Genomic DNA, 25,422 nt, shown 5'->3' with positions numbered 1-25,422 from the left:
TAGATGTTTTACAAGTGGTAAGTTAAAGATTATATTTTGTAAATGCTGGGACGAAAAAGAAAATGCTATGGTTTATTTCACTTCGTAGGTAAGCAGTGTCCATCCCCTCACCTTCTGTGGTCCCTTCCATTTAAAATGAAGGAGGTTAACAACATGGAGGGTGGCGAATCAGGAATAATACTTACAGAAAGTAGAAAATATTGTAAGTGCAAACATTTTTATTGGTACGAGGCAGAAGTTAGCAGTAAAGTTCAAATATTTAATTTCCGAACAAAAATATATATCCCCTTTCAAAAAATAACGGTAGAAAAAATGTACACCCACACATTTATATGATTTGGTACCTGAAAGATTAGTGTACTGGCTGTTCATGTATTTATCCGCCTGAATGTTATGATCACACATTTTAGCCACACTTCCTACAAAATCAGTAACAAAATTGCCCATTATCTCTGTTAAACTTTCTGTTTTCGAAGGAGGAATGAATCCAGGGTAGTGGTAGAGGAGGAGGGTGAAGCTATTTAACAAGGATCCCCCAGCATAATATAAAGGTCACAGGTCTTTTTAAAGAGAACCCTTTGTTAAGTATTGTGCAACTATAGATAAACTGTAAAGACACTGCCTCCTATGAGCTTTCTTCATTACCGATAACCAAACTACACAAACCATGAAAGGAATACTATGCTTGATAGTGCTTTGGGCACCTCAACAAAATCTACGAAAGCTCTCCAGCAATAATTCGAACACCACAGATACGGAAATTGCTGAAATGTGTTCTTAGAACGGAAGCAATTGATGCACAAGGAAGAAAAAAACACAACAAAATGCCGGCTCTAGGTCTAACAAATTAGTTTATTAATGTTAGATGTTACTTCATTCAGTAACGCCCAGTTATTAAAGGGTGACTCAGTTTGCATGGTCTTTACAATCGTAGGAGAGGACAATGCATTCCAAAGAGCAAAGTTGGGCTGAATGCTTAGGCCGGGATTCGCAGTCTTGATTCCTGGAACGGTGGATTCCTCTCACTCAAATTGGATCGACAAGAGGATTGTGAAACATCCTGCCTCTATATCTGTGTTTCGCAACTTGACAAAGTCAAGTCTGAGGTGTCATTATACAAGCTCCTGGCATTCAGCAATAACTCCATCACTGACTTATTGAAAGCCTGTTTCAAGCTAAGCGTCACCACAACAGAATTTGAGCTTATCAAGAAAGACTGAAAATTGCTCCTCTGGAGAAATCTTGATAACTTCACTCCTCAACATCACCAAGTCGCTCAGCGTCTACAATTTCACTTTCAGGGAACACATTACACTCAAGATAGAGTATGCGATGTCAACTGCGCTGCAGCAGAAGGGGAATATTTTTCGATTGAAAGCAGATTTCCAACCTGCTATCCAGTCTCAATTTCCCTTCTCTTTGATGCCAATCCTCTAGCAGCTAGTATCTCTGAGATCAACCCGCCTTACACCGAAGAGCATTACTCCTGCAGCAGCATGCCTCAAAGGTGTTCACAAGCACAACACGACCACAACAAACCATAACTCAACTGGCAGGCAAGGCCCACCGGCATCACATAAGGGACATGTTGCACATTCCACCACGCCATCATCAACTGTGGGCACTCCACCCTACATGGGGCTCGAGATTAATGAGGTGGAGCCGGCAAGATACACAAAAGCAGCATGGCCGGCCTGAATCGGAGGGCCTTTACAACCTGGATCCACGAAAAGAAACATTTGGATGATATGTCAGGTGTGATGCAACACTCCAGAAAGGGCCAGGAACACCATCCAAGTCCTCATTTGTCATACTCCATCTCATAAGGAGGGTTACCCCATTACTATAAGCAACATTCAGTCAGTGTTGACTGTTGGACCTCTCCTGAGAGCTCTCAATGGCACTCTTCCTTTCTTTCCTTCACTCACTGCTTTGACAATTTTGTTGCTGCCACAACCCTCCCTCTAAGCACCCCCTCAAAGCCCACCATCTCTCCTGTTTTACTTCTTCCCTGCTAATATAATCCTCTTGCTCTTTTTATTTGATAAACATATTGGTACCCCCCTTTCTTCATTGTGCTCAATTGCTTTGTAGCTCACTTTGAACCATATATCACATAAGTAAATACACAAAAAGTTATATAGATGTACGTCACAAATGGCTGTCCCTACTTTGGCCCTTCAATTTTATGTCGACTTTCCCTTTCAACTGGCAGAAATAAACTAGCCTGCATGGATAAAAAACAAGCATTAGAAATGCAATAGGTCTCGCAGCATTAGAGTTAGTGCTTTTAGAATTGTTTATGGGTTTTTTTGTAAATCTTTAGCATGAGGTTGAGGGTGAGTGAGGGTGAGTGAGGGTGAGGGGTTGAGGGTGAGTGAGGGTGAGGCTGAGGGTGAGGGTGAGTGAGGGTGAGTGAGGGGTTGAGGGTGAGGAGTTGAGGGTGAGTGAGGGTGAGGGGTTGAGGGTGGGTGAGGGGTTGAGGGTGAGTGAGGGTGAGGGGTTGAGGGTGAGTGAGGGTGAGGGTGAGTGAGGGTGAGGGTGAGTGAGGGTGAGTGAGGGTGGGTGAGTGTGAGTGTGAGTGTGAGTGAGGGTGAGTGTGAGTGAGGGTGGGTGAGGGTGAGGGTGAGGGATTGAGGGTGAGGGGTTGAGGGTGAGTGAGGGTGAGGGGTTGAGGGTGAGTGAGGGTGAGGGGTTGAGGGTGACGGAGGGTGAGGGGTTGAGCGTGAGTGGGGGTGAGTGAGGGTGAGGGGTTGAGGGTGAGTGAGGGTGAAGGTGAGTGAGGGTGAGGGTGAGTGAGGGTGGGTGAGTGAGGGTGAGTGTGGGTGAGTGTGGGTGAGTGAGGGTGAGGGATTGAGGGTGAGGGGTTGAGGGTGGGTGAGGGGTTGAGGGTGAGTGAGGGTGAGGGGTTGAGGGTGAGGGGTTGAGGGTGAGTGGGGGTGAGTGAGGGTGAGGGGTTGAGGGTGAGTGAGGGTGAGGGGTTGAGGGTGAGTGAGGATGAGGGGTTGAGGGTGAGTGAGGATGAGGGGTTGAGGGTGAGTGAGGATGAGGGGTTGAGGGTGGGTGAGGGTGAGTGTGAGTGAGGGTGAGTGAGGGTGAGGGTGAGTGAAGGTGGGTGAGGGTGAGGGGTTGAGGGTGATTGAGGGTGAGGCATTGAGGGTGAGTGAGGGTGAGGGGTTGAGGGTGAGTGAGGGTGAGGGTGAGTGAGGGGTTGAGGGTGAGTGAGGATGAGTGAGAGTGAGGGTGAGTGAGGGGTTGAGGGTGAGGGGTTGAGGGTGAGTGAGGGTTTGAGGGTGAGGGGTTGAGGGTGAGTGAGGGTGAGTGAGGGTGAGGGTGAGGGGTTGAGGGGGAGGGGTCGAGGGGGAGGGGTTGAGGGTGAGTGAGGGTGAGTGAGTGAGGGTGAGGGGTTGAGGGTGAGTGAGTGAGGGTGAGGGGTTGAGGGTGGGTGAGTGAGGGTGAGGGGTTGAGGGTGAGTGAGTGAGGGTGAGGGGCTGAGGGTGAGTGAGGGCGAGGGGTTGAGGGTGAGTGAGGGCGAGGGGTTGAGGGTGAGTGAGGTTGAGGGTGGTTGAGTGAGGATGAGTGAGAGTGAGCGTGAGTGAGGGGTTGAGGGTGAGGGGTTGAGGGTGAGTGAGTGAGGGCTTTCCAGTCTTATGTTTTTTCTTTTCTAAAACAAACAGTGGTCAGCAGGAAGGAAATATCTACAGCAACGTATTTAATATTTTACACTCTGATTATCACTGCAGGAAAAACATAAAAATACACACATTGTTAGCTTCAGTTCATTTGTAATGTTGCTCATATTAAATTGATTTTAATAGCAAGAGATTACTAAGTGCTTTGTGCCTGTTCTGGTGGCTCAGTGGACCGATGCATCCACTACAGGGGTTTGTGTTCGATCTCATAGACACAGGTTCAAATTCTGGCGGGGCCTTTCATCCATCTGAGGTCGATAAAATGAGTACCATTGAGTTGGGAATGTTAGATAGAATCTGTGAGGCACAAAAATAAAATGATCTGTCTGTGCTTAAACGGTCGAAAAGCCTTGAAAGGACTTGCTGAGAAACCAACGTCTCACCTGAAAACCCTGCTCGGATGCAGGGTTTTGGAAGAACCTGTCTGAGCGAGATTTACTGCTGGAGAGATAGAAAGCATGCCGTGTACGCGACACACCCCTGCACCGGATTCCTAAATGTAAAGTCGGCGAAGAGGAAAGTAGCCTAGCTCGCTTCCCGGAGCCTCAGTGGGTGAGTGCAGCATCTGCATGAACAGGCAGAGGTGCACCCGCGAAAGCGGGTGATCGGCTTCAAATCATGCCTGCAGCAGGTACTAGCGCACACAGGCAAACTGCATACCAGGTGGACCGGTGAAAGTAAGAGTGGGAAAGACGCGCTGGTGAAATAGCGGGGCACTACAGGCAGCGTGCACAGGAATGCGGGCTCATTACAGGCAGCGTGCACTGGTGCTCGCGGGCGCACCACAGGCAGTGTATCGGAGAAAGCGAGTTGCAAACCCGCACGGAGGCTATACATTTAAACTCTAGGGCATGTACAAATGTTGATGACTTTATCGGGAAATGTGCTCAGATATTGGAGCACGTGATCATGGAAGTGATTTGGCATCTCTTTTGCAACTGTGGGAGGGGCAGTGAAGTTCATTCCAAGCGCGTGTTTCCTGGTGACTCAAAGGGAAAGTGATAGTGGATTTTTCTTAGTTACGGTCACTGGAAGTAGCATTTGAGAGCATTCTTTCTGACTTGCAGTTAGAGCGGCCGTAATACAGTAACAGGAAGGTAAGATAGAACCTCCTTTGTGTTTTAAACGGCACAATCTTGACGCGACATGCTACTGCTTGCAAATTCTTTTATTGATGATTTTTCTGTTCTATGTAAACTACGTGGTGCTTTTTACTTTTTGTAAAGTTTCTTTATCCAAGTTCGTGTTTTAACTTCTTAATCTGTGTACCAAACCTGTTTTTCACTAGCGCCTGAGCCGACGTTAGATTGGTTTTAATGGTCGCATACACTTAGTGATTTACTGCCGTATTTTTTACTCTATTATTTTGGGTAAAATAAACAAAAAAGAAGCCGGAGGGAAGAGAGGGGAGGGGGGAGGAGAGCGAAAGGATCGGAGACACGGCGACACGGCGGGTAAAATAAACAAAAAAAAAGCCGGAGGGAAGAGAGGGGAGGAGAAATGCGACACGGCGGGAAGGGGAGGGGGCGGAGCGGGTCAAATAAACAAAAAACAAGCTGGAGGGAAGAGAGGGGAGGGGGGAGGAGAAGTGCGACAGGGGAAATGCGAGACGGCGGGAAGACGGACATGCACGCGCCCGTGACTTTTAAGGTCAATGCGCATGCGCATAAGCTTAATGCGCATGCGCATTGACCTTAAAAGTCACGGGCACTGCAAGGAATCGCCACGATTCCTTGCAGTGCAGATAAAGAGTGGATAACTCGCAATACTCTCGCCTTGCTCGATGCGCATGCGCATCGACAGGCGAGACCTAAAAAACTGTCAATGCAGACTGGAATGTGTAAACTGAATAGACTGCTATGCAGAGCCATATTGGCTATCTATTGCATCTGGAATTTTCCCGGGTGTCTGGAGACATTGAAGGCCAGTTGTTTAATTCCCAGGGTGGCTTCCGGGACCTCTGTCAATCTCTTCAGCTGACCTTGGTTATTTCAACAAGCACAGAGCGGGCTTCAGGAAGGAGAGAGAAAGATAAGAGAATGGAGGGAAACAAGCAGAAAGACAGAGTGGCTGGATGAAAAGAGATGGGGGGGGGAGGGAGAAGGGCTATATATATATATATATATATATATATATATATATATATACACACACACACACACACACACACACACACACACACACACACATAGTTTCAGCATCATTTTGCAGATACACAGTACCATGGAAAAAAATAATGGATCAATAATAGCTTCTTTTTACTGTACTGTACTGTCAACTGCAGACGACATGGCCAGTATTTTAATATCCCAGTTGGTACAAATTGTAGCAAAATCACCATAAGCCGATATTTCCCCCCTTATTAGTACATACTTCAAAATAAGAAGAAAGCACTTTCAAATGTGCTCTAAAGCTGCTTTAATGATCACTGAATGATAATTAAAGTAAACAAAGATAGGGGGGCTGTGTTAAAATAAGTACAGTAGATTTTTCGGAAAGTTTTACTTACTGCCTTTTCAGAATCTTAAAAAGGTGACCAAATTGAGCAGTACATGTCTCTGGGAAAGGTGGTAACCCTACAAGACAAGGAGGAGTTGGCTATGCCATGATGCAATCTTGTGACAAGCATATCACATAGGTCCATGAGTGGACGTATTCCCACCATACGTTATCCTGACATGATTGCAGCTTGAGAAATCGAGTTTACACATAGACGAAGGCTGAGGAGCTAGAACCCAGCTGACCTCCCTTGCTACAACTGAAACGTGTGACCTGAAGATCACTCTGCCCGATCTACCAAGTGCATTAGCCTGCTAAGCTTTGTTTCTGCCATTGGACCCCTTGGCCGGCACATAAATACAACTTGTGGCTCGCGGAGCTCTTACTAGTTGTATGGACGAAACACTCTCTGCTAGGCACCTCTTAACAGAACAAACATAGTTAAATGCACAGTTTGCCAGTTTTCACGTTTATTTTCCATTGCCATAGGCCGAATATATTTTCTCTCGGAGCTCGTGCGGTGCGTTTTTCCTCTGCTGTGCAGTTATTTGCATTACTTAACTCTTTCATTTCGTGAAATGGAAAGGTAGCTGGAGCAGCCCTGCTTTATCGGTGTCTTTATGTTTATAAAGGCTGTACTTCGGTCTACACACGCGGCCTTGTGTCTTCTCTCCCTCCCCAGACTTCCGGGAGGCTCGATCGGAAGAGCCAATGGAATTGGAGTTCCCCACTCAGCACCGCCCCTCCTTTGGTTCATTTCACCTTTCCCCTACATACCAAGGCAAAGGCTGGGGGAGTTGATTTACCGCCCCGGCTCAGAGCCGTGTTTCCCTTTCCCTTCCCCACCCTCCGAACAGGAAGTGCATGCGACCCGAGGGGCTCACTGATAGGAGGAGGGCGCACTGCAGAACACTGTGTGCTTCTGGCAGCTGCGGTACACAGCATCAGCTGTCGCGGAAAAGATGCTGCATCATCGTGATTGCAGCAAAAAGGATCCCGTGTTTTACAGTTCCTTACAAGTCTCCGTCACATCCCTGGAAGGTGCGATTTAGATATCCTGAAATAAAACACGCGTGGGCGTGTCTCATGAGACTTACTAGCGAAATCTCGGTATGCAAAAGGTGCCCTCTAATATCTGGCATGTGGCACTCCGGTCCAGCGGAGAACACCCCATCTAAGAAAGCTCACTAGAGACTTCGAACATGTTCCTTGCTAGGCGTCGACAAAAAGAATGGGCATTGTAATGGACAAGAGTTGCACAAATTATAGCGCCTGACGACCCCGCCCCTTGATTTACACGCTAGGTTAGTAATGATGGGGCTTTAGGCAGAAGTCGAGAATGCGGAACCAACAAACTCGGCAACCCGGTGTTTTCTCAACAGCCAAAACGTCTGATCCTGCCCTGATCAATACGTTTTCCCTGGTCTTGGTTCTGAAAAGGAATCCGATGGGCCTAAATTCTGCTGGATACCAGCAGAACATAACCTGCTATGTACTAAGGATTCCTGCTATTATCAGAGCTGGGTGTCGCCTCTCTCGGGCGCGCGCGCGCAACAGAAATGTCCCGCTGGCCTGCCGCGCCCCTCCCGGCCCAGACAAGGAGGAAGTGTAACGTGTCCGAGCAAATATTCCACGCACCTGGCCGCTGACGCCGGTGCCCTGCTGAAATATTTACTCACACGTCACGGCTATTCCAGGCCTTGAAAACTCCACTGTCCTGACGACAGCATGGAATAAACTGGGCTCCATGAGTTCAAGAGGACTCACACTAAAGCTGAAAATTAAAACAAAACAAAGGAGGCGGTGTGGCATAGGGTGTATTTTTTTTTATATGTCTAGGACTGTAACAGATCAGCAGTGCACTCTGGCCCAGTGCACAAAAGGGCAGACACACACCGCCCTAGGCCACCTGTCCTTTTGTCATATACTACTTGTAAGGTGACGTATGCTACTCCAGGACAGTAATGTACGTGTACATCTCTATATTATATATTGTTTCGCACAGCACCACCCTGGTCAAATCAGGGCAGCCATTCTGTACGCATTGGGCGTGTACGATTGAATGAAGAAGTACTAGTTACAATTACACGCAAATTGTACGCATTGGGTGTGTAAGAGACACGTATACTTAAGATTGCAGATAAATGTGTGGTAACATGGCACTGTTGGTGATGGCTGCCTGACGGGTCCTTGTTTGGAGAAGATTGTATTAAAAATCCTTTAGGATGCCTACAAGAACGCAGCCTTGGTCTTGCCATCAAAATGTAAAGCACTACAGTGATGAATAGCAGCATTGCTTAACGCCCCAATTTGGTGTATTCTTAGGGGTCGTACAGTGCAATAGCATGTAATGATACTTCTCAGAGCTTTACTTTAATCTCATGGCATGTACAATAAGCTACAGTGGGCTTAATGCAAAAATTGTGGCCATTCTCAGGGTCAGCACATTACAATGTTATTGACTGCCTCACCAGGTTCACCAAAATTCTGTGTAGACAGGGCTCGAGTCGAGGGTAGGCACTGCCTGCCTACTATTTTCAGAGGATAGACGCAGTCTACCCTGCTGCAGAGCGGACCACTTTTGGGGAGTGCCACTTTACTATTTCTCACGGAATTCAAATATGCTGAACTGGTCCTGTGTAATTTTCCGACACTGGGAGACTTTCAGCAGGGCTGATCAGATTCCAGCGGTGCCCCTAACAAAAGCTGGAGTTGAGGGGCCATTAGACCTCTTTGTTGGAGTATCCTGTTTGGGCCTCACACCTAGGTGTAATGAAGAGTGATGCAATGAAGGGGAAACAAAGGCTCACATCCTTGTCACTTCACAGGTACTTAAGAGAGAAATGCTTTTGGCTTTCTCCAGTCCCTGCATATAAGAAATATGCAAACTCTGTAAGAATGTCACATGTGTTGGTCACCCCAGTATTTACACAAATAACAATTTAAATACCACTATTTCGTTTTATTTTTTTATAGCACTTCAACACTACTCATCCAAATGCAGGGTGTCAGAGCACTTTACATGATACATACAGATTAAACATTAACAATAAATCGTGTGTAGTAATCTATAAAGGATTTTTTTACATAGGACAGTGGTTTATGAGCCACATGTCATTTATACCTCACAGTGCTATATTAAAAGGACCACCTAGAGAGGGAGGCCAATCCCCTTCAGTGAAGCCGTCCGGTGTCGGACATCATTTGTTAGTCATGAAAACTCTTACTGAGGAGCGACCTGTCTTTTCCAAAACAGGAAAACACTAAATCATTCTGTGTTATCCATAACAGGAAAGAAACACCATGTGCCGGCAGCTTTCTGGATGAGGTTTTTCCGATTTATATCCGAGGAAGTGTAGAGTGCTTAGAAACCAGCCCTGCTTCCTGGTATTATTGTTACCAGGAAACAGGCGTCGTCCAAATCTGTCAGGAGAGGGTTGTATGAGTTTTTAGCAATGACAGTACCCAAGCTGACCCCCCAGGTGCCGAGACATGATGGTATAGTCCAGGTTACATGTAGAGTCTCTGGTACTATAGAAGGTGATGGTGAGTCGAAGTTATCAACAACGGAGGTTTATGACAAATCACGTTACAATCACATTATATATGTGAACAGATATTTGGAGCCACAGTCTAAATTAAACTTGCCACCTGCCCAGTCTCTGGTAATTGGGCGTTGAGAGGTATGGCGTCTTACTCCTAGAGGTGCCATAACCAAAGTGCCTTATTCTAAAACCATAGTTTTTTTCTGTGCCTTGTTTCACTTCTTGCCAAAATGTGTGAGTATCTAGAAACGTGCGACTCTAAAAACCTCCCAGGGTTCCCTTTCCTCAAACAATGTATAGTTAGCGATTCATAACCCTGTCGGTTTAAGTCCTCAGAGAACAGCAATACAGTCAGCATTTTCGTCATCAGGCCCTTCATGTGTCACTCGTTGCCTGCACTAATAGAGGCAGCATGCCTGCCGGCGGGTGCAACCTGAACAACAAGGCCCGTCGCCCTACCACACCCTATTTGGGATTTTTTGTTTCATGTCTAAAGTTGGCCACAAGCAGTAGGGCAAGTGATGGCAGTAGTCGTGTTGCATCAATCACATCAACTAACAAGAGCGTCAGTGATCTGTTTTGACGGTGGCTATTTGCAACCCAACCACACATCCAATCTGGACTTCAAGGCGCTAGGCACAGGTGTGACGACAGCGAAGTGTAGACTTAAAATGGAGGTACTTCTGACCTAGCCGGTGCAGGCGCGGATACATTTCCCTAAGGACGTGCAAACAAGCATTGAGCTGTTTCAGTGGTCCGAGTGCATTCTTCCATACACACACTGTTGTGTTCAGTGACAGAATGAGGAAAGGCTGAGCCGGGCCATAACAAGGGTGAAACCTCAGGAACCGCAACAGTCGCTGTCAAAAGGAGAGATTGCGGCACAGCACTTGATTCAGCATCATTCTATTCCACTACGTTAAACTTTCTCTCGGTTTAGAGGCTTCTCTTTCATCCAACCTTTCTCCTTGTGTCAGTTCTTCTCTTTTCCCCTGCCCCTTTTTCTCAGCGTCCGTCTTTCCCTCTTGCTCAGGGGCAAAGTCTGCCGACGTAAAATAAGTCCTGGTCCCCATCAAGTAATGCCACTGCCCAGTACCTGCAACCACCGGCACAAATTAAGGACTGAATAGTTTCCTAGTACATAGGCTGTGCTCGTTTGGAAGTGTGTGGGATTCATAGTGCGAACTATGTGAGAAGTGTTAGTCCACAAGAGTAACAGGAGAATGGAGAATGGTGGGTTTAGGTTAATCTGAGACGTAGACTTTCCCACTCGCAGGCATTCTAAAGCAGCCATTGTTGATGACCCGAGTCTTAAGTAGGTAGCTCCACCACAATGCACGTTCATGCCACTGGGCTTTGAGGTCAGAGGTCATTCATCGTCCTTGCATTGGGTGCTCTGTAGAACTGAGTTCTGCAGGCTGTAATCTTGCACCGGGGCCTTTGTTCCTTTCCTCGGCAGATGGCCTGGGGTCATTAAGGGCGTGGGAGCCTCACCCGCTGTGCCATTTCTTATCTTTTCACACCAATCAAGGAAGTGAGGAGCACAACAGTGACGCCGTCTAATTACCTCCATGGCCCCCTCCCCCACCTGTTCTTTATGGCCCGAGCCCTTTCATGACCTTCAGCTCTTAAGCCAAATCCCCCCTCCCGCTGTTCCCTGGAAAGCACATCTGGCAAACCCAGAGGCTTGTCTGAAACGTGGGGGTGGGGCAGCAGATGTGTTTGTGTGGGGAGGGGGTGTCGGAAACCTGGTGATTGGAGAGAAAGCAGGAACAGGGAATACAATGCTTTGCTGAATAAGCGTATATTTCACGTATGGCGCACACATACACACACACACACACTCTCTCTCTCTCTCCCACTTCTAGGCTGAGAAGCATTTTTTGTGTGTAGTCATGGAATAAACCGTATATGAATAATAGGACACGTGCTTCTGCAAGGTTCATATCTTGTAATGGGCTACAAGGCCCAGACGGTGTAGGAACTGTGTTTCAAAGGTTGCTTGTGTAAACTGTGATATAGTGCAGAGCGAAACGTATGTAGATTAACAAAGCAACCGCGCTAGACCGAATATATATTTTTGGCTTTTACATGAAACACATTACTTGGGTCCAGTCTGCTTCCAAGAGCTCAGATAAAAAACCCAAAGGGTTAGGATGAAACACGGTTTCAGAGAATCACTCAATTTAAGTCATACGGTGAAGCCAGGGCAGGAAGCAAACAGATGCAACAAAATATGAAAACAATTTGGACACAGATGTGCCTGATCCAGTTGAAATTCCATAGATGTCAATCATTGCTGTATCGGAAGTGTGGGGTTGGTTTCAGCAATTAAAGTGATATACAATACATGGATAACATTTTTCAACACAGTTGGATTTTTTCAGACCAATTTTAGGGAGATTTGCAGAAAAGCACGGGGCGAATAAGAAGCGCTAACGCTCCCAGTCCTCAGGTTCATGCATACGTGGGTGGTCAGAACGTAAACAGATCATACAGTTTGAACCAGGGGCCGCTGGTATTGATTAGACCAGAAGGGTTCAGTTTTTGCAAAATTCTACGAGGTTCGAATTTTGGATTCTATGGGAAAAAATGACTGTTTGAGAATACAGTTGCACATGCTGTGTGAGGCAACTGGAATTCAACTATGTGTAAATTGACACCCCAAGCACGCACATGCATGCCTTTCATGTTGACTATGGTGCGGAGGCCTTTTTCATTCCAATGCTTCTTGCACTCCGCCTACAGTGGTACATGTAATTCAAAAAGTCCAAGCACACGTTCGTTATCATGCTTCATGTTCATACCTCCATTCACCCGCATGTGCTCACCAGTGAAATAAAAATCTGTTTGTTTCAGTTCACTACAAAGTGCGCTCATGGACTTAAGGAAGGAGTATGCACTCACTTGCGATAGGCAAGCAGGTAACGGTATGAGAAAGCTGTAATCACAAGATAGGAGTGGGGTGGCATGAGTGACTGTTCTGGAGAGGGAATGGGCCTTGATGTCATGGGGAAAGAGTGAGTACTCTGTTGCGAGGGATACGTGTGCACCAGCACGACAAGAGGAATGGAGAGCCTGGAGTGGACACTCGCGTGATAAGACCAGTTGGTAGTGAACAAAGACCAACCAACCAGGTCAACCATCCGAGACAGCAATAACCTAATGGACTCCCCTACACTTTGACCTTCAAGGATGGTGGTTATCTGATTGTGTCATCCACTTGTGTTTCTCTCCCCTCACTGGATACGCAAGTATTATGTCTTTGCTTCTATCTTTATGCATCCTCATGTCCTGCGATATTATGCAATCTTTCCTTTCCTTTGTGTGTGTAAAGTGCTCCAATACCTACGGGTCTAGCTAGCGATATATAAAAATGTATATAATAAATATAGTTGCCAAGAGATGAGCTGGGAATGTGTACTGGTGCCACAACAGACTAGCCAATCTGCACTGATGGTGTATGTGTGTGGATGTTTGGGCCCAAGAACTGAGATTTCCACTCTAGTTATAGTCACTTATTGGAGTGGAAAATTGAGAATTGCAGCCCTAATCCTTACCAGAAACAGTGTACTCTTGTTGCAACAAAAAAACACCCCTATCTGCCTCTGACCTCGGAGATGTCTTGCTGTTTACCTAATAAGGTCTTATTCTGTGCTAGAGGCAGTGGTGAGCTGCCAAGACAGTTCTGTTTCTATTCATATCGAAAAAACACAATCTGATTCACACAAAAATGCCACCCTCCAATGCTTAGACCTAAGTTCTGGTACTCAAAACCGTAGAGAGCAAAGTTGAAAACTTATGCTGTTATGTGATTTTGTGTAAAACAATCCTGCCCAAACAGAGACACTTTAAATGGCCAAGACTGAAAGAAAGATGGATCAGAATGGGGGAAAAATATAAAACATAAAAAAGCTCTACTGTGCTTCGTCAAATGCCTACAGGAAATTCAGGCTGTCTCGTAGGTAGCTTGCTAACCTCTCTCAGAAAAACATACCTGCAGTTTGCATACACTTTGGTGTTCTGGAACAACCAAACGGTGGTGAAATAAAAAAAATGTATGTCAATTGTTCAGTATTCGTTTTTAACATGGCCTTTGCTCCTCTTTCTGATTTAATAATCACTTAGGGTGAAAATTGCAAAAAACACAGTTGATGGACAGAATGTAGAACAATGTCATACATTCACCCCAGTACAAGGATCTGGGCCTAATCACTTAGACATAATTTACACAGCTCCCCAATAATTATAAGTGAATTGTTAATGTGTTTTCCTGTTTTACGTTGATATTTCAAAAGAGTAAAATACTGGAGTTCACTGCCATAAAAATACTGGCCATGCTTGTGAAATACTGGACATGTGGCAACAGTTTTCGACTGAGAAAAACTAGGTGTAGTGTCATTGCACTAGGCATCACCCTTGACAAGAACCTTTCAATGGAGGCCCACATCAAGAACTCTGCAAAAAGTGCTCTTTTCTCTCTAAAACACCTCAAGAAACTGAAACCTTTTCTTCTTCCCCATGATGACCTCAAGACAGTAGTTCAATCCCTGGTTCTCTCTAAAATAGACTACGGGATCGCCATCCTTACAGGAACCCCCAAAAGCTCACCTAGCCCCTCTAAGGCCAGTGCTGAACATGGCCGCTCGACTGGTATCTGGAGTAAAAAGATTTTAACACGCCACTCCAGATCTCAACTCCCTCAAATGGCTTCCCATGGAAGGGAGATGTATTTACAAGCTGGCCTACATCACACACAAACCCCTCCACTCTCCGGCCCCCAACTACCTGAACAACAAACTGGTAAAAGCAGGTCAAGCCAGAACACCGAGAAGCTCCAACTCAACTCCACCAAAAATGAAAAAGAAAACCACCCAAGATTGAATGTTTTCTGGCAACGCGCCCAGGATATGGAATGCTCTCCCTGGAATCCTCAGATGCAACCCCTTCTTCTCCTGTTTCAAAAGGGACCTCAAACTCCATCTCCTTAACAAATACTTTCCTGAAGCATAGACCTCATTATTTCCGAGTTGACTCCCATTCAAAGAATGTTTGCGAACGGACTATACTAATCACTGTGTTCTTTTTATTCTCTCACCCTCTGTTGCAGTTATTTATTGTTCATGCTGTACTCGTTATCAGTGGTTTGCTTACCTACTGTCAGCCTCCTATTGTAATGCAAGACCTATCTGTCTTTCATAGTGTGTATGTGAAGCGCTCCGATACCTACAGGTCTAGCTGGAGCTATATAAAACTTTTCAAATAAAAAATAAAATTAAACTGTTTAGCCGACAATGCATCTGCATCGCTGGGGCAGTCACGACCCGCTTTGCAGAATCAGACATGTGGCTGGATGTGAACCTACTCTATCATCTTTCAAATGTACAGTCATATTGATCTCCCCAAACCTTTGATGGTAGACCCTGGAGAAATATAAGTTATACAGTAATAGGTGTACAGAGAAATCTGTCTCCTTGTAAGCAGAGCTACCAAGTCGATAAATATCTCCGTTTGCATCGGGGTGTAAACGAATACATTTCCGACACCGACTGATCCCTAAAACATGTCCTACACTAAGGTCTGGTCTTTCAGAAATGGCGCTTGACATACTGACACAGCATGTCAGGAAACTCCTTAGTTTAGCAATTGGCTGAACCTGGTGCGTCATTGCCTCAGACTAAACCACAGGCCACAGCAAGCCTGTAGGAAACAGCTACACATTTCCCGTGGTACAATGCGCATCTGAGTCTCACTGGCCAATCGCTGCTTAAGCCCTGTTCGCCCAATGCGCGCACAGACTCCATCTTCTCGGAGATGCTGCATCCTTTCCAGGCTACGCACGTCAGAGACGTAGACCTGGCCCCGCCTGACCTGCGTCGCCACGCACGGTCTGTGTATGTTGCTGTTACTACGAAACCCGACTAAAAATACTGCAGCAACAAGTTGCCGTTGAGGACGAACAGCGATGATAATGGAGAAACGGGTGCTATGTATTCGCGTTCCCGACTGTATCAAAAACCATAAAGTTTCTCCCCTTCCCTGCAGTCAACAGACAACGAGGAACAGAGCGCAGCAAGATGACTCACACACACAGGGGGCACATTAAGAGCCCGGCTACAAAAGCAATTTCCTTCTTCAGGGTCCACCTATTATGTAAACCTGGCAGGGGTGTTCGAGCTTGTACTGCCCAGCAACCAGACACTTCAGATAAAGGCCGTCTATATTTTAATAACATTCTTTGTAAACCACGGTAGTGTAAATACACGGTAAATCAATCCAGCACATGTCTCAGCCAGATGAAAGCGATCCATCACACATACCATCGAGACTAAACCACCCGATTGCCCATTATGTTGTGTGGCTTAATAAAGGCGTAAAACGTAGTTTTCTTACTTGCCTCCCCAGTGATGAAGGTAAGCAGAGATCTACCGCACATGCCAGATACACGAGGGAGTAGCTCCTCCAGGCCAGGGTCCACCCTCGTATTCTGAAACTTGAAAATATCACTACTCGACCCACTATAAAAAGTGCAAACTGGGTGGAACTTGGAGTCCCACAAATTTACGAGTGATGACCTTGGGATTAGAACGAGGGGATAGTTGACCAACTGAATCAATTAGGTTTCCGTAGTCCGCATCCCCCCACCCAAACACCTTTTTGCGGTCTAATGCCGGAGTAAATAAATAGAGCCAGGATGCAGGCCCAATTTCACACCCGCCGCTTGTATTGTTTGACTCGCACTGCTCCTCCCCATCACCTTCCACAAAGACAGTGGCAACGCAAGGTTACCCCGAGCCCCAATGCAAGAAAACACTTATTTTTAGTTGTAAAAAAAAGACAGGCTTTTTGCTGAAGTGGACCCCTCCATAGAGGTTTTAATTTATGGGCAAACTACGGCATTTCCCAGCCTCCCGCCTTCCAAGGGGCGCACTGGAAAATTTGATTTCTCTCAATTTAACATCTGTCTATTCCATTTGGTTATCTAAAATTCGCAGCCTACCTTCACTTCTGTCTAGGTCTCTCGCACTACCCAGTGTCATCGCGAAGTTCTTTTTTTGTGTGCACATTCTAAAATTTAGTACCGATTACATAAAATGGGGTTTAATTAACTGGAAATTGGTAATACAATTACATGTTTTTCCGAACAGGGCCCCCCAAATCGGGTCTTGCCCGGGTCCCCGAAATTCTTCAAGATGACACTGGGCCCCTCGCCCCTGGGCACCTGGTGTACTATTGATATCTACGACCCCGCACAAAGCCTCTTACAGCTGAGCATCATATAGAAGAAGATAACACAGCATAACACGGGGCAGCAAACCTTAACGCAACATACGACATAGCGCTCCTCCATTCCAACATATCAAACAAAATGCACCACAGCATTTCAAACAGCAAGCCCTGCGCAGAGAACATTGTAAACATTGCGTCTCGTCCGCAGGCACAACAAATAGGGCGTGATGCCATGACTCATACCGAGCCGCAGAAACATACCAGAGCGGTTACATTTCCAGTCAGATAATATTTCTCCCCTGCTCATACTCTACGCGTGTCTTCTTCCTGGCCCAAGCTCTTTCTGGTATATTAGTGTAACAAGGCTTGTTTCATCGACTTGATACTGTAACGTGTCTACATGTCATACGTACTTCAAATTACCAAATCGAATAAGAAAAATACACTAGTTACATTTCTACAAATTGGCGTTGTTGCTGGCACTGTTATAGTGGGATAGTCCTAATACTATATGTAATAAAAGTATGACTCCCCCTCTCCTGTTCACTCACCTTACTTCCCGACTCCATGCCGCAGCTCGCTCTCGTCACCGGGGCTGGTGATCCCGGTAGCCTGTCCGATCGACGCTAATGTAGCGCTCTATGTAGAATTAACCGCCTCTTTCCCAGGCTCGGTATCCTCAAAGTAAAAAGAGGTGTAGAATACTCGTTTAAAAAAAACTAGTTCTGGGTATACTCTGCCCACAGTGCGGGGTTTCCGGTGCCCCTGAGATATTCGCGCCTATAGAGCACAGCCCGTGGTGAGTAGGGTTTCGCGCCACGCCTGAGGTCAGAGATGCTTCTGAAGGATGCTGGTCGCAGATACTGCCTACAGTCGGCCTCCTGCGCATGTGATGTTCAGCTGCGGTGAAATCTAGCCGGCCGGCTGGCAGGACCGGTTTATACGCCGAGGCCGCGCCCCCGTCGCTTCCTATTGGTCTTCAGGCACCGAACCCCCTTTTCTCCGAGGGTGTGCGCGGGAGGTGTGTCCAGACGTCATCTGCCTAGACTGTCACCCGATGCCTCCCCACACCCTTCCTTCCCTGCTGCACAAAGTGAGCCTGTTCTTCCCTCTTGTCGTCTCCCGGCTTTGCATTCCTGCGTGCTATAGTTTGTTGCAATAAGTACCCGGATACTGCAGAAGTACAGTAACGCTGATTTTAGTATGGTTTCCTTCGATGATATTGTAGGGTGTTGGAGTTGCGTGGTGTACGGAGCTACCACAGCTCATCGGCTCAATTCTAAATGTATATTTATTTATTTATTTATTTATTTATGCATTTTTATATAGCGCGGACTTTACCCGAAGGCGTCAGAGCGCTTCACATTAGGAACAGAAATGAAGCATAATGAGAAACATTACAGAAGAGCAGATTACTAAAACATACGTTACTTACATAAGGTAATAGTGACAATTGTGAGCAAACAAAAACATGAGGTAGTAAAAATTGTGAGCAACCGAAAATACATGAGGTAGTAAAGGTAATAGTGACAATTGTGAGCAAACAAAAACATGAGGTAGTAAAAATTGTGAGTAACCATAAATACATGAGGTAGTAAAGGTAATAGTGACAATTGTGAGCAAACAAAATACTTGAGGTAGTCAAAATTGTGAGCAACCAAGAATACATGAGGTAGTAAAGGTAATAGTGACAATTGTGAGCAAACAAAATACTTGAGGTAGTAAAAATTGTGAACAACAAAAAATACATGAGGTAGTCAAAAGTGCACAAGAGGAAAAGTGACAAGTGTGCAGTTAAAAGAGAAAACAGAGTATAATTTGAGGTATGATACTGCAATAAGTGCTCGGCACAAGAACAGGCGTTACGTAGGCAAGGTGGCACTCGTGCAAGTATCAAAGGTAAAAACATGTGAGAGGTAGCAACCGTGTGTTACAAGGGCAAAGTGTTGTGTGCATGTTACAAAATGGCACCGAACACAAGTACATGGAGAATACTGCAAAAAGGCAGACACTCCCACCACAGGAAAACACTGGGAAGGCACTCCCATGGACATGGAAAGTAGTAAATATCAGTAGTGGGAAGTCTTCCTCCGAATAGCAAGAGGACGTGAATTACTTTTGGAGGTGTCTCTGGAGGAGGAGAACTTTGAGGTCCCTTTTGAAGGCCTGGGAGGAGGCGGTGGTCCGGAGCTCAGGCGGAAACGAGTTCCAGATTCTCACTGCGTTGCCTGAAAAGGATTGGGCCATTGTTCTTTCCTTCTTGAAAGTGGGAGGTTCAAGCAGTAGATTCTCTGCATTGCGTGAAGGTCTAGAGCCTCCAGAGAGTTTCAGTTTATTCACCAGGTAGCGGGGAGAGGAGGAGTGCAAGGCTTTGTGGGTGATACAAGCGGTCTTGTAGATAGCTCTAGCCTCGAAGGGAAGCCAGCGGAGGGTGGATAGCAACGGTGTGATGTGATCGCTTCTTTTGGCCCCATAGATGAAACGAGCTGCTGAATGGAAGACAGACTTAAGTGGGGACAGGTGAGATTTGGGGAGGCCAGTAAGAAGAGAATTGCAGTAGTCTAGTCTGGAGAGGACCAGCGATTGCACCAGGGTTATAAGGTCCTGCTCCAGGAAGAAGCGACGGATTCCCCAAAGAAGGCGCAGTTGGTAGCGAGCAGATTTTGCAATAGAATTGATGTGGGGAGTTAGATTGAGTTTTTTGTCTAGAATGACACCAAGAGATTTTGCGCTGTCGACAATGATGGGTTTGTTGTTGAGTAGATTCATCTGATCCATCCATGATTGAACCGGGGGAGGAGAGAGTGAGGAGGAGAAGAGGAGGAATTCAGTTTTGGAGGGATTCAAAATTAATTGATGAGATGACATCCAGTTTTGAATGGAGTCAAGAGTAGATTTTAGGATGGAGAGATCATGAGTGGAGGCAACCTTGAGGTAGAGTTGAGTGTCATCTGCATAGAGATGATAGTGAATCCCGGATTTGCTTAGGAGGTTTCCCAGTGGTTCTAAGTAGAGATTGAACAGTGTGGGTGCAAGTATAGAGCCTTGGGGAACACCTTGACCCACCGCCACAGGAGAAGAAAGACTGTTCGCTATTTTGATCATTTGAGATCTGTCAGAGAGGAAGGATGCAAACCATTTAAGCACAGTGCCCTCCATGCCCATTCTCTGTTGAAGAATATTGAGGAGGGTGTTGTGATTAACAGTGTCGAAGGCTGCGGAGAGGTCAAGGAGAATTAGCAGACAGGACCCCCCTGAGTCGAGTATCCTCAGCGCATCATCAACCACTTGCAGTAGGGCTGTTTCAGTGCTGCAGTTTTGGATGAAGCCGGACTGACAATTGTCAAGAAGATCATTGTCCTTGATATGACGAGAGAGTTGTTTGGCTACACATCTTTCCGTTATCTTTGCAAGAAAGGGAAGGTTAGTGATGGGGCGGAAGTTGTTGAGGTCATTCGCATCAGCAGTGGGCTTTTTCAGCAGAGGGGTGACCTGCCCAGTTTTGAAGGGGACAGGAAGGGAGCCTTGCCAGAGGGAGAGGTTGATCAGAGTGGACCAATAGGAGAGGGAATGGGTATAGAAGTCAAAGGCAATGGCACTGGGGATAGGGTCAAGCGAATGGTTGGAGGGCTTTGTTTCGCGTATGCATTTGAGAAGGGTATCTTCAGATATGGGGTCAAAGCACTGCCAAATGGCTAAGGATTTGCGCTCCTCTGGAGGTGTAGGATGAGCAACCTGACCTACAAGTGATTTCACCTTTCCATCGAAGAAAGATAGCTGCCATCGCCTATTCGCGGGTAGTGTGCACTATATAAATACAAGTGAGAACGGATAATCCTCAAAAGGGGGCATATTGGAGGGCAGAAAGTGCGACACAGTTGGCCTGCTTGCCCTGTCGTAAAAATAAATTAAAACAACTTTACGCCCCTGACTGTAGACATTGGTCGCGAGCCTCCGTGCAGCTGTGCAGTGCCCGTTTTTGAATCCTCTCCATGCAACGCTGCACAGAGCTCTCAAGTTTCCTAGCTGACGAGCTCATCTATGGCAGGGTTTTGATTTGCATGCTCGAACTTGTATTAGCGCTTATCCCATTATAAAGTGAAAACTACATGCCCCAGCAGGCATAGCCTTTGGAAAGATTGCGCCCTGGAAAGTAACACATTTGGCGCCTTTTAGTCTTAATTGTAGCCTGCAATTCGAGATATACAAAGAGTCAGGCGCGCATTGCGCCCCCCCCCCCCCCCCCCCCCCCCCCCCCCGTCGTGTGTGTCAGCCCGGGCGAAGACAGCTTCGCGGGCTGACGAGCTTCTAATTGCCTAATTGCATACACACCCGAGTACATACAGTTGTAAATGAGGCTTTTAGTTATAAGTGAGGCTTTTGTTGTGTGCTCACCCCTTCTTACAGCCACTCTGTCTAAATTCGGAAGAATCAGCCCACCCCCCGAAATTTGGCTCCAGTTGCCCGCCTGCAAAGAGTAGCCCCATTATTTTACCAAATATAACTGCAAGTTCTAGAATGTAATAAAATATCACTGAGTAGCTCTGTAGTTCCGTATTTGCCAGCACTGTGTGACCGGAAAGGTGTCTAATTGTTTGGAGAACAATACTTTGAATTTGGTGTTATAGAGGTTCAGCTGCCCCTGTGTGAAACCTCCGCTGCCTGCTGTCCAGGCGGACCTTTTGTTCCTCAGCTGTGATGGGGGGGGGGGGGGCGAGGGGGGCACGTTGGGGTTTGAGCCATTTAATACACAGAGGTCCCCGCTCTCAACTGAACCACCCCGGCTCAGTTCCTTCCTGCCAGGGCCAAATTGTAGAAGAAGGTGTATAGGGGGTGTCAAGGAGATGGGAGCCCAAGAGGATTTTTAATGGGGCGCCCGTAGTCTATACAAGAAGAAAAAAAAAGGATTAAACCAATTGTGGGCGAATCCCAAGAGCCCTTTCAGTGGGAGCCTGCATCATCTGCACGCAGACAGCTCCAGGCGCCCCTCTGAATGTCAACGCCCTGGGCGTGGGCCCAGCTCGCCCAGGCTAAGTCCGGCCCGGAGCCCAGTTTGCAAAAATAACGTGGACTAATGTGTGCTTACATTGAAACGTGCTCGTTCTCGTTACCCCCGAGTGTTTATTAATGAGAAGTGTTGGGACACTCCTTGCGAGCTGATACTCTCTTGTTCAATTTGAAGATTCAGTACCCAGTACTTGACAGTACCTGCCCATTCATAGCACTGCTTTTGACCAGGCAAACTCGCCAGCGCTAGCTTAGCCAGCTGGTTTCACTGCACACCCAGTGAAAGCCAGCCCAGCGGCGATGCAGTGGGCGTGTCTGCAGGGCCACCTCCCGCCCCATGAACCCACCGGCCTTGCAAGTTCTCAAATATCCTTGTGTGACTCAGGAGGCAGATGACTGCAGTGATGAAAGATGCTGGCAAATGTCGAGACAGCCTAGGCGGCTAACTCCCGTGACCTGCCCTAAACCAGCGCATGCGCGCTCCCGTCCAGCAGCAGAGCAAAAGGAAGGTGCAATTAAGTGGAAAACTAACCTGAAATATAGTACCAAACGCCGGAAGTGTAACAAGATTGGTCACAGCGTGGAGGTTACAAGCACAGTCCTCTCCGTGTGTTCATTGTCCCCTTTATAATGGATTGTGGGGTAGCTTTCTGTATGGCAGCAACACACAACCGATTGCCCGAGCACGTGTATTGTACTTTACTTGGATTTATATAGCGATTGGTCGCTTACCAAACTCATTGTGAGATGTAAAGCGCTCGGCCGACGACAACCCCGCTTGTCAGTGCAGGCTCAGAGCTGGTACCAGAGAAACGCAAGAGCGCCATCACTGGTCGCAAGCCTGGCAGGCTGCCTATGAAACTTGGGAGGGTGGAGGTGAGGAAGTGGAGGAGGGGGTGTGTAGCCACCCCAAGGGGTAAAGTGGTTGCGCCCAGTTTGTACTGGAAAAAGATGCAGTTTCACTAGTTTGATAAATAACAGGGGGAGGGACACTTGGTCACAAGTGCATCACGATGATAGTGCGTTAAAACAAGTAGGGAGATAACATTTGGAAAAAATAGCTATGTTTAGAAAGGCTATAGTAACTTTACATCCTCTCCCCTACTTCCGCATTAAGAGTGCAAAGCATTTTGAGGCGCATTTGCAGTGCCCTAGCTGTGCACACTGCGTGCAACGAATGCACTGTTTCATGCGTATGCAGTTTGCACAGTGTTCCTGCCGGATCCTCACAGAGGTCAGAATCAGGTGCCAGGGTTTTGGGTATTGAAGCCCCGGCGGTGCACCAGAAGCACCAGAATGAAGGACATTTGTTTTTTCCCTACCCTCAAGTGATCAAAAAAAATCTTTAACGCTCTGACCAATGTTTCCGATGTAATGGGTCTATAAACTGACTATTTGCTAATAAGAGATGCAAGTAATGATACACTAGGCCACACGGAAGCTACTAGTGCTTCAGCAATAGACGAAAGACTAGGAATGATTCATGCACAAGAGGTATTAAGACAAGATCTTTATCAACAGCAGCAAAACTTGGAACGACTCTTGGTGGCCTTCAGACCTTGGACTCGAACCTTCTCCCTCCAACCCTGGCAAAAACCTCAGGTTAACACAGTCTCCTCAGCCTACTTCTTTTCCCTGTGCATGCTACATAGATCTTCAAGTGGCTACCCCTACACACGCGACGCACTGTGACACAAGCCCTCATGACCAGCCGACTGGACTACAGCAATGCCCTCTATGTAGGAATCGGGCCACACCTTCTACAGAGACATCCGACTATACAGAACAGCACAGCCAGACTCATCCTCAGCCTTCCCGATGAACCCACATCACACCCACCTCAAGAAACTCCACTGTGGCCAAATAAAAAAGAGATGGCAATTCAAGCAGCTGACACACACACACAAGGCTCTACACAATCATTGACCCACCTACATTAACCACCATTTGAACTTCCACAACCATCGAGGAGAATAAGCTCTGCCTTCCTTTCACTTTCCCATTCTCCTCAAATCTACCGAAGCAGAAGTAGAGGACAGTCTTTCTCCCACATTGCAGCAAAGACCTGGAACAACCACCCCACGCACCTCAGGACCATCACATCCCTTCCGAAATTCCGAATGGCCCTCAAGATCTGGCTGTTCGAATAAGCCTTCGGGGCATGCAAGCACCTGGATACCCTATAGGGTGATTAGCTGCACTTTATAAATCTTAATTGATTGATTAATTGATTAAGGATATCTGTCTTGAATTCAATGAGACTGTAATCAACCATTTAATCAAAAGAGGGGGGGACAATGGGCTTTTGGGGATGTCCAAACGTACATGCCCTAATATACTGTGAAAATTAAAGTACAGAGTTCCTCAGTGGGTCATAGAACACAAATGAAATTGATGTATGGTGAAAGGTTGGCCGGAGATCATATGTGGAGGGGAATTCCTCCTTTCGGAACTAGGGCCCTCACACACACAGCAAGCTAGGTGTAATGCTTCATCATTTGGGCCTGCTCCTCATCGGGTCGGCGCTGCAATACCCAACGGGCACCCATAGAGGGGCTCTTTGGCAGAGATATTTTGTTCCTTGCCATATAGGTGCCGTGGGTGGCTCTACCTAGGAGTAGAGCGCATTTTCGACACATTGTAGACAGATTGTCGCCGCTCCTATATTCTTTTTAATCAGGCTAGGGTCCTTCCTGAATAAAGTCATTTAGAGGAACCCCACCCCTGTTTTAATCTGCACACTTCACTTTTATATCTACACATACTAGGCCCCTTACACCCACAGCACCTATACGGCAAGGAACAAAAATTGTCTTCAACACGAGCTGCATTCCCAGGTTGGAGAGTAGGCACAGGCTCCTGGTCTCATTGGGAGCACAAGTTCGGAGTGCTCAGGACAATCCTGACACTGCTCTCATGACACAAGAATAGACTCAGGATTTGGCCGCAGTGAAGTCTGGGAGCCTGTGCCTGCAAGAAGAGGAGCAGAAGAGCATGACGCGGCTGGCTGCAGGTAAGTTTATTTAGTTATTTATTAATTTTGTTCCACCGCCATTTGTTTGCAACACCAGCCACTACTGCCTTTAGTTCTATCTGAGACCTTAAGCTCCACTTTGAACACCTACTGATGTATGCATTAATTATCACTGCTTAAGTATTTAAATTGGTTCTCTGTGACGAGTAGTTTCGGTACAATAAACTTTCTAAATATACACTACAAACTGCATATTTATGTTTGTTTGTTCAAGTGAGGGATTCCTCTCATTGTCTATCTCCATTACAAAGTACTATGACATCCAGGCGATGTGGTCTGCGTTATATAAAACCCAGGGCCGTCTTTAGACCTGATAGCGCATAGTGCGAGAATGCTTGTTGGCGTCCCCAATGACCACCTCCTCCATATATTCCCTTGCCATCACCCTTTACCAGTTTGCAAATCTCCATAGCCT

The 25,422-nt window shown here is 46.7% G+C and overlaps 1 protein-coding gene across 2 annotated transcripts in view; it reads right to left on the bottom strand.

Moving 5' to 3' along the window:
- Positions 1-25,422, bottom strand: part of SLC2A1 (solute carrier family 2 member 1) — a 639,356-nt gene that overhangs the window by 30,830 nt on the left and 583,104 nt on the right. The window contains exon 1 of one of the 2 annotated variants that reach the window (XM_086922221.1): positions 17,518-17,881. The exons of the other annotated variant lie outside the window; for it this stretch is intronic. Coding sequence (XP_086778347.1) covers positions 17,518-17,535 — 18 coding nt within the window. The 5' untranslated portion in view covers positions 17,536-17,881. Of the gene's footprint in view, positions 1-17,517; positions 17,882-25,422 lie in introns of those variants that run through there. 2 annotated transcript variants of the gene reach the window in all.

The sequence above is a fragment of the Lissotriton vulgaris genome, chromosome 5 (assembly GCF_964263255.1).
Source record: "Lissotriton vulgaris chromosome 5, aLisVul1.2, whole genome shotgun sequence".
In the NCBI taxonomy this organism is placed as follows: domain Eukaryota; kingdom Metazoa; phylum Chordata; class Amphibia; order Caudata; family Salamandridae; genus Lissotriton; species Lissotriton vulgaris.
This window is presented reverse-complemented; position numbering and strand designations above follow the sequence as displayed.